The 14,414-nt window shown below is 40.6% G+C and overlaps 1 protein-coding gene across 1 annotated transcript; it reads right to left on the bottom strand.

Annotated features, from left to right (window-relative positions):
- Positions 1-977: 977 nt before the first annotated feature.
- Positions 978-13,500, bottom strand: RBM38 (RNA binding motif protein 38). Its single transcript, XM_072110700.1, has 5 exons — positions 13,381-13,500; positions 12,393-12,640; positions 9,864-9,987; positions 8,149-8,203; positions 978-3,915 (listed from the first exon to the last, which is right to left on the bottom strand). The coding sequence occupies exons 2-5, from the start codon at positions 12,558-12,560 to the stop codon at positions 3,615-3,617; spliced, it is 648 nt and encodes a 215-aa protein (XP_071966801.1). The 5' UTR covers positions 12,561-12,640; positions 13,381-13,500; the 3' UTR covers positions 978-3,614.
- Positions 13,501-14,414: the final 914 nt, after the last annotated feature.

Raw genomic sequence — 14,414 nt, 5'->3', positions numbered from 1 at the left:
TAAACATAATGTACTATAGTATACATAAAATAATAGAAAAATAACATAGAAAATTCATTTTCCATTGCATTCAGTGACATATTAGGAATAGAATTATGCTACACAGACTGCTAACAATAACAGCCATCAGTCAGGTTCCACTCACATAACCATATATATACATAGACATGTGTTTTTGCTATCCATTTCCAATCCTACTTTGCAGTGAATATTTGGGATCATGGTCTGTACATAAAATATCTATAAGTCCAGCTAATATGTGAGGCGGCTTACTTTGCTGACAGTTCCCTGAAGACATGAGCTCCTGTTATTAGATTCTTATTGGAGACTCGTACAGATGTTTCTCTTTCTGGAAACTTAACGCATTAGATGGTCTTACAAAGCCACGCTCCTCATACATCAATGTTCATAAGCGCTTTGTTCCAGACTTTAAATTCCAACATCAATTCTCCCTGTAACCCTCCTCGTGGATATGCTTTTCAGTCTAATTGTTCATCCATTCCAAAAATGGCCAAAAGTATAACACCCAGGAAGGCAGACACTTCTCGATAAAGTTTTACAGCAAAGGAATAAAAAGGGTAGACAGAGTAATGTGTAAGGTGGATGAAACACCAATTGGATTTATTCCTGAAGTACAGGAGAATGAATTCATACGGGGGGCGAGAGGAGAGGGGCCCAAGCAGTTATGGTGGGCGTTTCCAGAGCCTCAGAGTGATGCAGATACACAAGCTGTCAACTCCCTGCTCTCCCACCTCCCTCTGGCTTTGTAACCTGGCAGCAGTAGGAGTAATGCAGGGGGAGGAGAGCCCTGCTCTGCTCATTGTAACAGCGAATGAAATCACATCATTGAGGGGCTATGGAAACACCTAGCGGAGCCCCTCAGGCTCAATAGCAAAATTTTATAAGTTTATTTTAGAAGGAAGGACAAATATAACAAGATTACCACAGTCACTGAGCCTGGAAAAAAAAAAAACACATTTGAAATTAAAATTAGCTTTATTTTTTTTATTTTTCTATAAAAAAAAAAATTTTGTTTTCTTCAAGTCATAGTTAAAGGACAAAAAGAATTACAGGAAGTATAAAAAGTTATTGAATATTTGTCAGGCAATATAGTAGTGGAATTTGGGGCACACTGACCAGGAAATCACAGTGGTGGAAACTGCACATTGGAGATTTTTAGCTGGTTCGAGTCCCTAGAACAAAGCAAGTCACACAACAGGTATATCAACGTGGGGGCATTTAATGAGGACACCCACAGTTGACAATTCACGTGTCAAAGCTTGGACAGTTATTGATCTCATCTATGGAGCTCTATCCTTGACCCTGGGACTCAACAGGTTGGGAAGTTTTGTAGTCTAAGCCAATAAGCAAAGTCAACATATTGATATGGCATTCAATACAATTTGATGGGATTGTAGGCTTGGCTTCCCAGAACCAAGGTGGCAGGATTTTGTGGAAATTAAATGTTTGGTTACACTTTCAAATTTTTACTACATTGGCATAAAGTTCCTCTTCATTGTCCACATAAAACGTGTTCTCCATTAAGTCTACAGTGGATCTCAGGGCCAAATAAACCATCAGATATATCCTTTACAAAAGACAAAGTCCTAATGTTTTCTAGATGTATCCAATAAAGCCTTGGGGTTTACTTTAAAAAAAATGTACAAGATTACAGTAATATCCTTGTAAATAATCTACCAATATTGAGAAAAGTAACCCTGCAAAGTAGATACATAGGCCAACACTACAAAATGTTGACAATTTCAGTAGCAGTGATATACATAAAACGAGGGTGGGGCGGGTTTACTGGCCCACCTTTATAATAGAAAAAAAATAAAATAAAATTTATAAAGAAAGCTGTGGAGACCCTCAACTTGCTGAGATGGGGAACAGGTTCACTTACTCTTGATATGGCGTTTGATCCATGAGGCCCATTTGTGATAAATTATACAATTACCACAACACCCCCCCCCCCATTCCTCCTGCAAAAAATAAAAATAAAATAAAATATATATATGAAAAAGGATCCTTGCAAACGCATAGTAAAATTTGAACAGAAAGGAAGCAGCAAGGATACAATTGCATAGTTTCAGAATCCTGTCCTTAGCAAAGGTTTGTGCTATTTAATGCAATAATCATTCAAATGGCTTTGTGGGTAGCCAACAGTATGGAAAAGCCAACTTAGAGCTTATTCATATTTACACTGTAACCACAGGCATTAAATTGTATGTGCAGGATGTGGCTCACAGCAAGGAAATAAAATGTTTGTCTTAAGTTTCTAGGGAAACCAGAGTTATGGATTACTACAATAGAATTACCAAACACAGATCCTAATTGTTGTCAAGGCCAAATACGAACCAATGATGGTTTTGTCCCATCAGGAGCCCCATCCAACGCATAATAATGGGGTTTTAGGAATGTACTTAGACTGTCGTTCTTGGTCTCAAACTGACAAATTTGGTAAAAGAAAAAAAAAAAAAAAAAATAATAATAAAATAATAACTTTACAAGGTCCCACAACTTTACACCATTGGCCGTTTCTTAGTGTCCCACATGACACCTGGTACTTCTCAAATGGCATCATTAAAACAAAAATTTTTCAGAAATATTGGCCCAAATAAATTAAAAAAAAGTCAGTTCTTCATTGGATGAAGTCCAGAAATGATTCAGCCATATTTAACCCAAGAAAAATAGTCCACTGCAGCAAGCACAGGATAGATGCAGCCCATCTTCTGCACATATAAAATATATAGAATTTTTTTTTGCATTTATAAGCACATCCGAGTAAAATCACTTTAGGTGTTGCAATTCCTTAGTCTCATCTATACATAAAATACTGCATTTCCCTCTATTGCAGTATGACAAGACCTCAGCAGTTACTACACAATGTACTTCTGTTTTTTTGTTTTTTTTTTTAATATAAGTATTTAACTGAATTAACAGTTAGACAATAAAATATTACAGTGCTGCGACTACGGAGGTCTCCGCTTTTACCACTCCCATGCTGACACAGCACCAGGAGCTTAAAGTCCAGTCTCCGTCAATTGCATATTGAAATAGTCAGCATTTATCTAGGAAAAAAAAAAAAGTTTACAATAATTTAGCAAAAAAAAATTCTCTCAACAAGGTGGATAAATACTCCTGCCCCTTCATTTACTAATTCACAGCCAAGGTGAACATAGAAAAAAAAAAAATACATAATAATAAATATTGAAAAATAGTTATTTCTATAAGGCATCGCTGAGCATTTTAGTTTTTATATAGACTATCAAAGTTTTTTTGCTTTTTAAAAAGTGTACCTTCCGAAGACATTTTCCCCTGACCATTTCTTGGTTCTCTTTTTATTTTAACTTGCAGAAAAAAAAAAAAAAAAAAAAGTAAGAGGGGGCAACGTAAACTATTGTCGGATTGAGCCCCCCTTCCACATTGTACTCCCACTTTTCTCAGGATGCCAAAAAAGAACAAAAATCATAACATAAGGAGCCTCCAACATGGTCTCTAATACAACTGAAATATTAAGGGCACAGTGTAGGAGTCTTTTGCGTTCTGTATGTTAATACATTTTTTGTTTTGCAGCTGCATTTTCTCATGGCAAGAGTTTGAGTGTTCTCCTCTCACTGCATACGATCTGGCTGGAGCTGTGCAGGTTGGTACTGGATGTATGCAGTGGGTGGTGCTCCTGTGGTGGTGCCAGTTATTGGCTGCTGCACAGCACTGGTATAGCCATAGCCCATGTAACCAGTGGCGGGTGAGGCGGCGTAGGGATACTGTTCATAGGCAGCTGTGGTGTAATGTGTGTAGGGCTGTGTAGCAGCATTATAATCGATATATGGAGATTGCAAAGTCTGGATTGGCGTTGGAATGACCACACTTGGCTGGATGAGGGTGGGTGGGTAGATATATTGCGGCGTCAGCCTGTAAAAAGAAACAGAAATGTAAAAAAATAAAATCTATTCCAAGTCTCATTTAAATGCATTTACATTATTTTGTTGAACCATGAAAAAAATAAATAAAGTGTGGAAGATTTCTCAATTCATTTTCCTATTAGTTACTTGAAAACCAGTGCAATGGAAAAGCCTACACAGAATAGTAATGTAAGCGAACCAAAAAGACAGTAAGGACATTAAAATAAGATAACCTATGGGCCGTCACAGTCTGGGGGAGGGGTACAGAAATACCATTTTTGATTTCCATTATGTTCTCCTCAGAGTGTAATGGCAAGTCCAGATGAAGGTGTGAGCTGGCCTTAAGCAGTGACAAAAATCTTTCTCCAAAAATATGATAACTCCACCAGCCACCAACATCAAAGTTCAATTTCAAATATGGCAGACACTTATAAAAATTCATGACTACAATTTTATTTTTTTTGTCATTATTCATTAAGGGCTAGACAAGCTTTGTACTCTAACCAAATTATGCAGATTGTGAACAATGTCTATAAAGAGGGGACTCTAACCTCCTATCAAGTATCTAAACATATATGCAAGAAAATAAAAAAAATAAAAAAGGTGCAGTATAGGACTCTGGCGGGGACAGTAACAACAAGATAATGGAACATGTAGCAAGATACAAAAGGTGAAATTGGGGTTGACAATGACCCATCACTGGCATTTGTTGCCAGCTGCTGTCAGGATTTTACAGCAAACTGTGAAGTTTAACATAAAATTAAATAGTCTATTAGCCCAAAAGAGAACATGTGGTACAAGAGCAATTTCCTCAGTAAAAATGGGTTGTCCCAAACCATGGCAGCCAATTCCCAACGAATAGTTTGTGTGTGGTAAAGAATTGGGTAATGCAGAGCTGCAAAACCACATTTAGGCTGAATACTTACGAGAAAGGAGATTCTAGTCTTAACTAAAAAAAAAAAAAAAAAAAAAAAAAAAAAAAAAAATATCCCATTTTTCATGGCTGATACTAGGAACCATCTGCTGATACTCTACCTACATCTATTACTGCAATAATATAAACTATTAAAAAATATCCCCCCCCCCCATGTAAACAAGTATAACCACTACAATAAAGCTCCCAAGTAGAAGATTACTACTATCATATGGTTTCTATTATCAAGAACATTCTTTTATTTACAAGCAAATAACAATTTTGCACCTATGTACAAGACTAGAACTACAATTATGGTGGTGCAAACTAGAATAATACTGCCCATTAGAAGAACCAGAACTCGGGCTCTGATACATAGGAATATAACAGCCCCGTGTACGGTGGAAGAAGGTGTGTTCTCATTATCCCATTCTATACGTGAAGGATACACTGAAACAGCAGGATGAGGAGATTTCAGTTAGGCCTCACCCCACCTCTCCACCCCAAGCGGCTCAGGAGCACCGTCCTCCTCCCCCTTCCCTAGTACTACAAAGGGTCAGTGCACCGAGCATTGGCCAAGATTTAGATCTGTCTATTTAAAGCCACAGTCTTAATTTAATAAGAAAACGTTTCCCATGCAAGTTACAGAAAACAAGTGTATGTGAAGCAAGTACTAGCAATGCCACATAGGGAAGGCACTGGGTAATGATACAACAAGAGAAATAGGATAATGCATCAGATACAATAACAACTCCTGCCACACAATGTCACCATCCTCCTCCTATAAACCTTTCCCGATCTAGCTGCTCACACAGCTGAAGGTTTGCTGCAATTGTCTCCAGACTTTGTGAGGTTACACAGCCTGGAGTCTTGGGAGGGAGTCTGCACAGTTTGAAAACTTTCCATAGTCCCTAAACCATGCTCATCTTATTAAGCTGGACCCCCCTCCCCCCCCCCCCCCCCCTCCACAGGACACTTACTTACCCCCAGCCTTCCGGAGCATGCACATGCATAACTTGTAGTGCCAACTCCTCTCTACATAAACTATAGTATCACTGCCAACTTCCCTTAACCCCTTGTAGCCAAAAGACATCTGTGATACCCCCATTCACGTAGGTGTGATAGCAGAGGAAATGCTGAGGGAAGGTGCAAAACATCACACATTAACAGATAAAAGGCATCATGGATTGTATCTTATTCACAGCTGTCTGACACTGGCACCCAGAATCATCCTCACCCCTCATTTACACATCACAGGGCAGAGCTCATACACGCAGGAAGCCAGTTCACAGTACACAATGCAGGGTGTGGAGCCCGAGAACCACCGACTTCTACTGCTTAACACAGCAGTAAGCTGCAATACCTTCCTTACTTCTCCTTTCTTGGTCCTCTTCAATGTAAACTGAGCCCAGAGGGATAGTAAATTAGAAATTCCAGTATAATGCTTTATATCCATTTCTGGGTAATAAAACACACTGGATTGGACAGAGCGGATTTGGATTGCACACTTCTTGGTTAATCGTTAGGGAATATACGATCTGTTTAGAGCAATAAAGTCACAGATTGGATCGCACCGTAGATCACATTTATGATCGATGTGCCCGGGGTCTTAAGAGGCACTGCTTAACCCGCCATCACATGATGTAAACTGTGTTATAACAAAATGTGGGACCACTAAACCAGCCTTGTTAGTTATGCAGTCATTACAATGCACATATAAGCCGACTGGGCATTCAGCAATCTAGGAAAACTACCCAGCTAGTTATACCCATCTAGAGGAACTTATGGGAAAGCTGGATAACGCCTCCTTTGACATAAATGCTTATGATTTGTGGTGGTTCCTGAGCTTTCTAGAGCTCAAGGTATAACTACTAACCTACTAGAAGAACAGGAAAAGGGGCCAACTAGCCACAAAAAACATTATGGGGTGTGGAAATGGTGCATGGCCATGTGAGTGTCCAAGTATAGCAAGGTGGAGGTACCAGAGAACTGGTAAAGTTGTATGGGAGTTATAATGACAGAAATAGATCAACCAAGAAACACCTGAGGACTTTATTTAAATTCTGGAACCTTTTCTGTGAATATGATAGATTCACTCATGTGGGTTTTGTTCAGTCTTTTATACTTTCCTCCCTTCATACTTGATTTTTGCTTTAAAAGCTGCATGGGACAATCCGAATAAAACCTGTATATATAAACAAGCCCTTTTGTCTTGTATGTACCAGGAGTATTGTGTATTTCAGAGAAACATGTTATTTAATAAGTTTGTTCATGAAGTTAATGAATATCAAAGGATCTTCAAGTAGATATTCCCATCACACACTGCACCACACTTCAGCCCAGTGACCTCCAGCATGGACGCATGCTCTGCATTGTGACATAAGTGTGTGCATTGTCCCTATTGTAAAGGGGTGCACCAGCTCCTCTACAAATAAGAAAAAAAAATTATGTATACACCAGAACAGCTGGGATCAAATCCCCTGCCGGTCTGGCGGGACTATTAACCCCCCAGCAGTCACATCTAGAGGGTAAACAACAAATGCAGGGTGAGGCCACAACGGCCCACAAAGAGTTAACCAAGGGCTTTGTTGTGGGTCTATTGTTTTCAGGGATCACTAGTGCCTTCTAGAACAGCTGCCGTGTCCAATTAGAGGACTTTTCTAGTGTGTGAGAGGGGGATGGGGGAGGGAAAAGCCATTGAAAAAGGCCACCAGACAATAGAGCCCTATGAGAGTCAGTCACAGACCCCGCAGAACATCTGTCTGCTATCAGTTCTAACGTCTCACTGCCATTCTGCAGGGAGGGAGAGGTGCCTTTAAAAATAAGGTGAGAGAATAAAGAACTGGACTGGAGTAAAATAAATGAAATCACAGAAGAATTCAGCAGCAGCAAGTCCGATAGACACCTCAACAGGCTGCAAAGGTAGCCATGACATATCAAATAGGTGCCGTCATCCTGCTTTATAGGGTCCCTGAATGTGTAACGATATATAACAATATGGAAAACAGGAGAGCGGGACTGAAAGTGTCCATACTGCCACTGTATTCACTGACCAGGATGCTCAGAACGAACAACCACCCAATAAAGGGATCATTCCTTAAGCACTTTTGAGTTTTCCAGGCGGTACTTCTACAATTTTCTTAAGATACAAAAATTGTGTCACAGTTTCAAATCTAGGTTAATCTAGATTCACAAACCAAGAATTAGATGCTCAATAAAAAAAGAACAGGTGCCCTTTGAGCAAGGTAATTAATAGAACATCATACACAAGGCGACATGAATAACACAGATCGACCATAGAGGGTTCAGATGTCACACGGGAGGACTTACCCGATGGGTCTCTGGATGAAGGCCGGGTGTAGCTGCTGCACTCCAATCGTTAAACCTATGGAAAGTGACAGACGTTATGCATGTCTTTGTGTTCTCCCCAATTACATATAGAATCCTTTCTGCTTCTCTTAAACTGTTAGCTTCTACTCACTTGCCATATTAAACCCTTTTTCATGGGTTTTGGGAAGATCTTTTTTAAATCTACTTTATGTGTTTCTCATGCCCCTCACCCATCATGGCAATCTGTAAGGGCACAACTAGCTTTCTCTTTTCGCGGCCATTACAGAAACTGGTGGACTAGAGTCACTTGTGACCACCATGTTATACAATTATGACATCCTAGGGCAGAGATGGCGAACCTTTCAGGGACCGAGTGGCCGAACTACAACCAAAATCCACTTATTTACCATGAAGTGCCAACATGGCATTTCAAGCAGTAACTTATTGCTACCTGTTCTTCAACATCATTCACTTGTATTGGCTCTCTTCAGGCCACCAATGCAGTTCAAAGAAGGGGGGGCAAATTCAGACCATCATTGTAGCTGCTCTTCAGGAAAAATGGTGGGTCCAGCAGGAGGACCACCAAAGACAGTGCAGTTCAGTCTACACCTTCTCACTTTTCCTGCAGTTTCAAACAGCCAGTGAAGTGTTGCTTTAAAATAGCGCTCAGAGCAGCATCCCTTAAGTTGTTTGGGACTGCAGGAAGATTTTGTGGATGTGGTCCTGTTTGGTGAATATTGGGGCAATGGCCTGAGTGCCCATAGAAAGGGCTCCGAGTACCACCTCTGGCACCCGTGCCATAGGTTCGCCACTGTCCTAGGGGAATTTACATCCCAGAGAACATAATGGAATAAATGACAAGGAGTTGACCCCACAGACATAAGCAATCACCCTTTTTGCCAACATACATTATAGGATAACACCCCCCCCCCTCCCCAATACATCAATGAGTCAAGCTTCCTCCTTTCTGGTGTTGACATGCATTTGAATTTAACAAAGTTGTGAATTTGAATATTACGCTGGCTTCCAGTTTATCTAGGGAATAACCCTTGTAAAAATTATAAAATAAAAATATCAGAAATTCAAGTTTTTGGTGGTTACAGAGTTCTGAGCATGATCATTATACAAAAGGGTCCGAAATATCCAGCTACTTAAAGCACATTTCACCTTTCAACAAACTTTAAATAATCTGTAGTCCGGTGTGTAGCAGCTTTCCCCTAAAAGGTTTGCAATTTTCATTTGTTTCAGGGCAGATGGACGGAGACCTAGCTGCTGCGACTCCCTCCTCCCCTTCTGTGAAGTTTTGTCTGTCTTGGAATTCAGCAGATATTTCAGTGCAAAACTTATTTTCTCAAGTATGCATCATAGTTAATGCTATAATATGCATTATTCTATGACAAAATGTATTACCTTGTACTACTGATTTATGCCAAGCTTGTTTAAAAGTTAGTGACCATTTTATTGACTAGTTGGAAAAATCCTTTAGTCACTAGAGACCTCCCCCATCATGAGTGGAGCGCTTTGTTCACATGGCGCACTATGTGGCTGATATTGTGATTGAAACTATTGTGTGGATTGGGGATAAATCTCATGCAGGGGGTTTAGTTTGCTTTAATTAGGACTTTTGGTAAAAACTTCCTTGCGGGGCAATTAGAAGTGAAAGGTAAAATAAATTCCATAAAATGTCCATTGGACATCCTGGTCTGCTTACTTACCAGTTTGGAGGTTCCTTGGCTTGGCTCCGATATAAGCGAGGTTCACATTTGCTTTCCGTCCATCAATAATGGGGTTAGGGTCTTTGCAGGCTCGTTCAGCAGCCGCCCTGTCTGCCATTGTAACCTGCAATTAAAACCTAATGTGTTTAGAAACCATTATTAGTCCTAGATGGAATAATGCGATGAAGTCATACAGAACTGAAATATTGCACCCATAAAAGGCACAGGGACCACCATTTTCACCCCCAGGCAGTTACTGCCATGACATGAAATTATTTTCCACAACAACCACATTCTGGACCGTCCTCAGGTCAGAGATCACACAACGGACTTACACTTCCTCAGCAACAAATCTGCATAGACATCCCAATGATCTCCAGATCCCTAGGCCCAGATTTACATAGTCTATACGTTATCATGCCACATAGCAACTATTGGCTCATATGTGCATCATTGTTTTGAAAATGTGCATTATAAATCCAATAATCCGCCACCATTGTGCCAAATTATCAGAGCCCTCTCCCAATCTAATATCAGTCCATTTACACTCTTAGCATGAAGTAAACAGGTTTCATTAGGACCGCCATCACAATGTCATTTGGGAACAGGATGTGCCCCCCAAGTTTGGCACACGCCACCATTATCACAGTGCCCAGAGTCTTTATTTCTCTGTTTGGAATAAATTAGTGATCTAACAAGTTTCAGTGCCAGCCTGGCATCCATTTAGCGACAAGAGTTCAAAGCCTCACACACCCCCAGGGAAGCCCCTTGTTTTCTGTTATTTTGGAAAGCATTGTCGTCCTGCAGAATATTAAGTGACACATAAGGAAGCAACATCATAAAGCGTCTGTATGGAAGCTGGAACTACAAGTTCCTGCATGCCCAGTCAGCCTAATATGCATTTCATAATGTTAAGGGACAAAACCCAGTAACTGACTTTTCCCCCCCCCATCGGCTACAGAATGGTAATTCTCACTAGTATTCTGGTAAGGCTTCACCCATGCATATCATTGTCTTACTAGGAAGTTTAATGGAAGAAAAAAAAAAAAAAAAAAAAAAAAAACGAGTGACAAGCCATGTGGGAGTCATATTGATTGTCATCACGCTTTCCAAATGACAGCACGTGTGCATATCTGAAGAATTAGATCTGTAGATTTTACACTCACAGAAATTACTTTAATCAGTAGTTCCAGAAATTAATAAAAATAAGTAAAATAACTCTAGTACAGTCCAGTAATCCAGAATGTTTTAAAACATGGCACCTGGCAGTTTGTACTCCTTTTAACAAGGTTGGCAAATAAGAAACAATGATGTGAAATACTTTCATTTTTGAAATACAGCCATGACCACTAGGGGCACCCTGGTTTTCCTACAGTTCTGTCAATTGATTAAGGCAAATAGCACCTCCAAGACAGGAAGGAATGAACAATTATTAATGGATCAGGCAAATGATCTGCTGGAATTTTCTTTCTCTTTAGGTTTCTTTACACATGAAGATTTTGAGCACATCAAAAACCTGCAAGACCATGCCAACATATGCAAATAAACTGGAATACTCATGTAAACATTTTAATAAACACAAATGGCACAACAATTGAAAAAAAAAAAAAAGCCCGCAATGGTTCAACCTTATGTAGGCCATTTTGTCATTCAACGCACAAAATAAAATGGGACTGTTGCTCATAGCAACTTACACTAAACACCTAATCTGACTGGTCAGTGACTTAACATTACCCACATTAAAATAAAAATCTGGAAATTAATAAATGATAAAAAGACAACCACTGTGCAAACTAACAGCCACTGGGACCAAAAATGTCTGCACAGAACTGTACTGTACACAAGGCAGCAGAAGGGAAGTTAAGATTTTTATTTGGCCCTGGAGTGTTGTCATAGGATCACCGTTAGACTTAGAATAGCCATAAAAGGCTGATTCTTCTGACACACTGAATACAGAAGAAAAAGTTACAATCTAAGAACATTGGTAGTTAAAATAAATAATATAACACAATATAACAGAGGTCAAAATTACACAACCAAGATCCCTGGCAAAAACCTTCAAGACGCCATACACTAATGTTATCAGTCTAAACATGTTTCCTTATGAAACTACCTGTTGTGTCGACCAGCAACAAAACCTGTGTTGCCACAGTGACTTAAAAAAAAAAATATGACAGAAAATGACAGGGGGGGGGGGGGGTATGGGAGACACAACTGACCTTGGACTCAACTAAAAGATCCAGAGTGGGCCCCCGGCTGAAAACAAGGGCAGACAATGGCCAGACGGCTGCTCTGTATACTGACAGCGTCATTCACCAGACACAAGAGGCTTTGTACAAAATATATACATTATACACAACAAAGAATACCTGCCGACTGATGCCAGCAGTGGACCACCTGCTGAACCTGAGCCGCAGCTCAGCCTCCTAGATGATGGCTACCTCATACCTCCTCAAAAATTTCTAGACAACGAGACATCAGAAAATAGAAAAAAGGACAATGATGATGGTGCTCACTAGAGATACTTACAAAGCCATACCCCCTGGACTTGCTCGTCTGTCTGTCCGTAATCACCACAGCTTCATCAATATCCCCAAAAACCTCAAAGTATTTCCTGAGGGACGAGTCAGTTGTGTGATATGGGAGCCCCCCTACAAAGATCTTTGTGAATGTGGTGTCCTTCTGCACCGTGTGCATCTTGGGTCGTTCTTCAGGAACACAAATCCAACATCCAAAATTATCCCAGGAAGGCGAATCTTCCTAAAGCTTCACCTTCACTGCATAGAAAATAGAGGTAAAACAATCATGAGTCTCAAATTTGAAAAAAAAAAAATCTATAGTATTTAAAGGGCCAGCAGCAATGGCCGGTGAGGTAGCTGTGAAGACTTTGTGCCAGACAGTAGGGATCAAGCAGCAGACAGGGAATTAGTAGCCAGCGTCATGCACCAGCTGTGCAGCCCTGCTCCCTTGCTGATCTGTCTGCTATGATACAAGCTCACACTCTGCACAAGGTTTTGTACTCAGACATAGCCCCACCCACCAACAACACAGCCCCCACCCCCGCTGCATCTGAAAAGAACAGAGGCATCATGGGGGTTGTAGTTTTTTCCCCCCAGTTAACATAAAAGAAGTAACAAGGTCTAATTGTGCTAATTACATTAAACATTGAGCAAACAGGGTCAATTTTAATCATCAGAAACAAACAAACAAAAAATATATTCCAATAAATAAAATAAAAACCCTTGGGGAGCGCTCACATGTAAACAAAATACATAAAAATTATCTACTGCAAATTTACTGACTGCAAATAATGCTTGGAAAAAGGTACACATTAGCAGAAAATGTAAATTAGCACATATCTGTGGAAATGATTCTGATTTCCCTTGTTTAGTGTTATGTGGAAATTTCATTCCTCTATTTGGCTCATTAGAAGCATCATGTGATACAATATATGTAACTGTATGAGATGCCAGTGCTACATCTCAATAGAGATAAAAGCCCCCCTCTAAGCTCCTACCTGGGCTGCAGTCACACTCTGCACTAAAGTTTTAGGTGACGGGGAACTCCGGCCTCCCCCCACCCTGATGCTCCAGCAGAGGATTCTGGAAGTTGTTGTTCTGTTGTCAGATTAGTCCCGTAACAAAGAGGTGTGGAATGACTACATTTCCCAGAAGGCAGCGCGGTCACACCATGTGATGCATCTCCGTTTGTGGTGGCTGGAGATTAAAAAATGATTGTGTTATGAGAGATAAGATAAATAATAATGCGACTGCCTCAAGCAGCACAGAGTATTTCAGGAGGGGAATGTGCTGGTCGGATGGCAGAGGCTAAGAGTAATGTAGTGGTAAAATCAAAGGTCCCAAGCAGCACAGAGTATTTCAGGAGGGGTGTGCTGATCGCATGGCAGAGGCTAAGAGTTATTTAGTGGTAAAAGCAAAGCTCCCAAGCAGCACAGAGTATTTCAGGAGGGGGGGGGGGGGGTTGCTAATCGGATGGCAGAGGCTAAGAGTTATGTAGTGGTAAAACCAAAGGTCACAAGCAGCACAGAGTATTTCAGGAGGGGTGTGCTGATCGGTTGGCAGAGGCTAATAGTAATGTAGTGGTAAAAGCAAAGGTCCCAAGCAGGAAAGGTCCCAAGCAGTATTTCAGGAGGGGGGGGGGGGGTGCTGATCGGATGGCAGAGGCTCAGAGTAAAGTAGTGGTAAAAGCAAAGGTCACAAGCAGCACAGACTATTTCAGGAGGGGGTTGTTCTTGGCGGATGTCAGAGGCTAAGAGTTATGTAAATGATGAAAGCAAAGGTCCAGATCAGCACAGAGTATTTCAGGAGGAGTACAGAGAGTTTTGTAGAGGTAGAAGCAAAGGCCCCCAGCAGCACAGAGTATTTCAGGAGGGGTACCTTCTCGTTGCATGTCAGAGCTTTAGAATGATGTCAATGAAGAAGCAACGGTCCCCATCAGCACAGAGCATTTCAGGAGGGTGTGTTTTTGTCGGATGGCAGAGCAGTAAAGTTATGTATATGAAGAAGTAAAGCTCTTCAGCAGCACAGAGTA

This window comes from Engystomops pustulosus, chromosome 6, assembly GCF_040894005.1.
Source record: "Engystomops pustulosus chromosome 6, aEngPut4.maternal, whole genome shotgun sequence".
NCBI lineage: Eukaryota > Metazoa > Chordata > Amphibia > Anura > Leptodactylidae > Engystomops > Engystomops pustulosus.
This window is presented reverse-complemented; position numbering and strand designations above follow the sequence as displayed.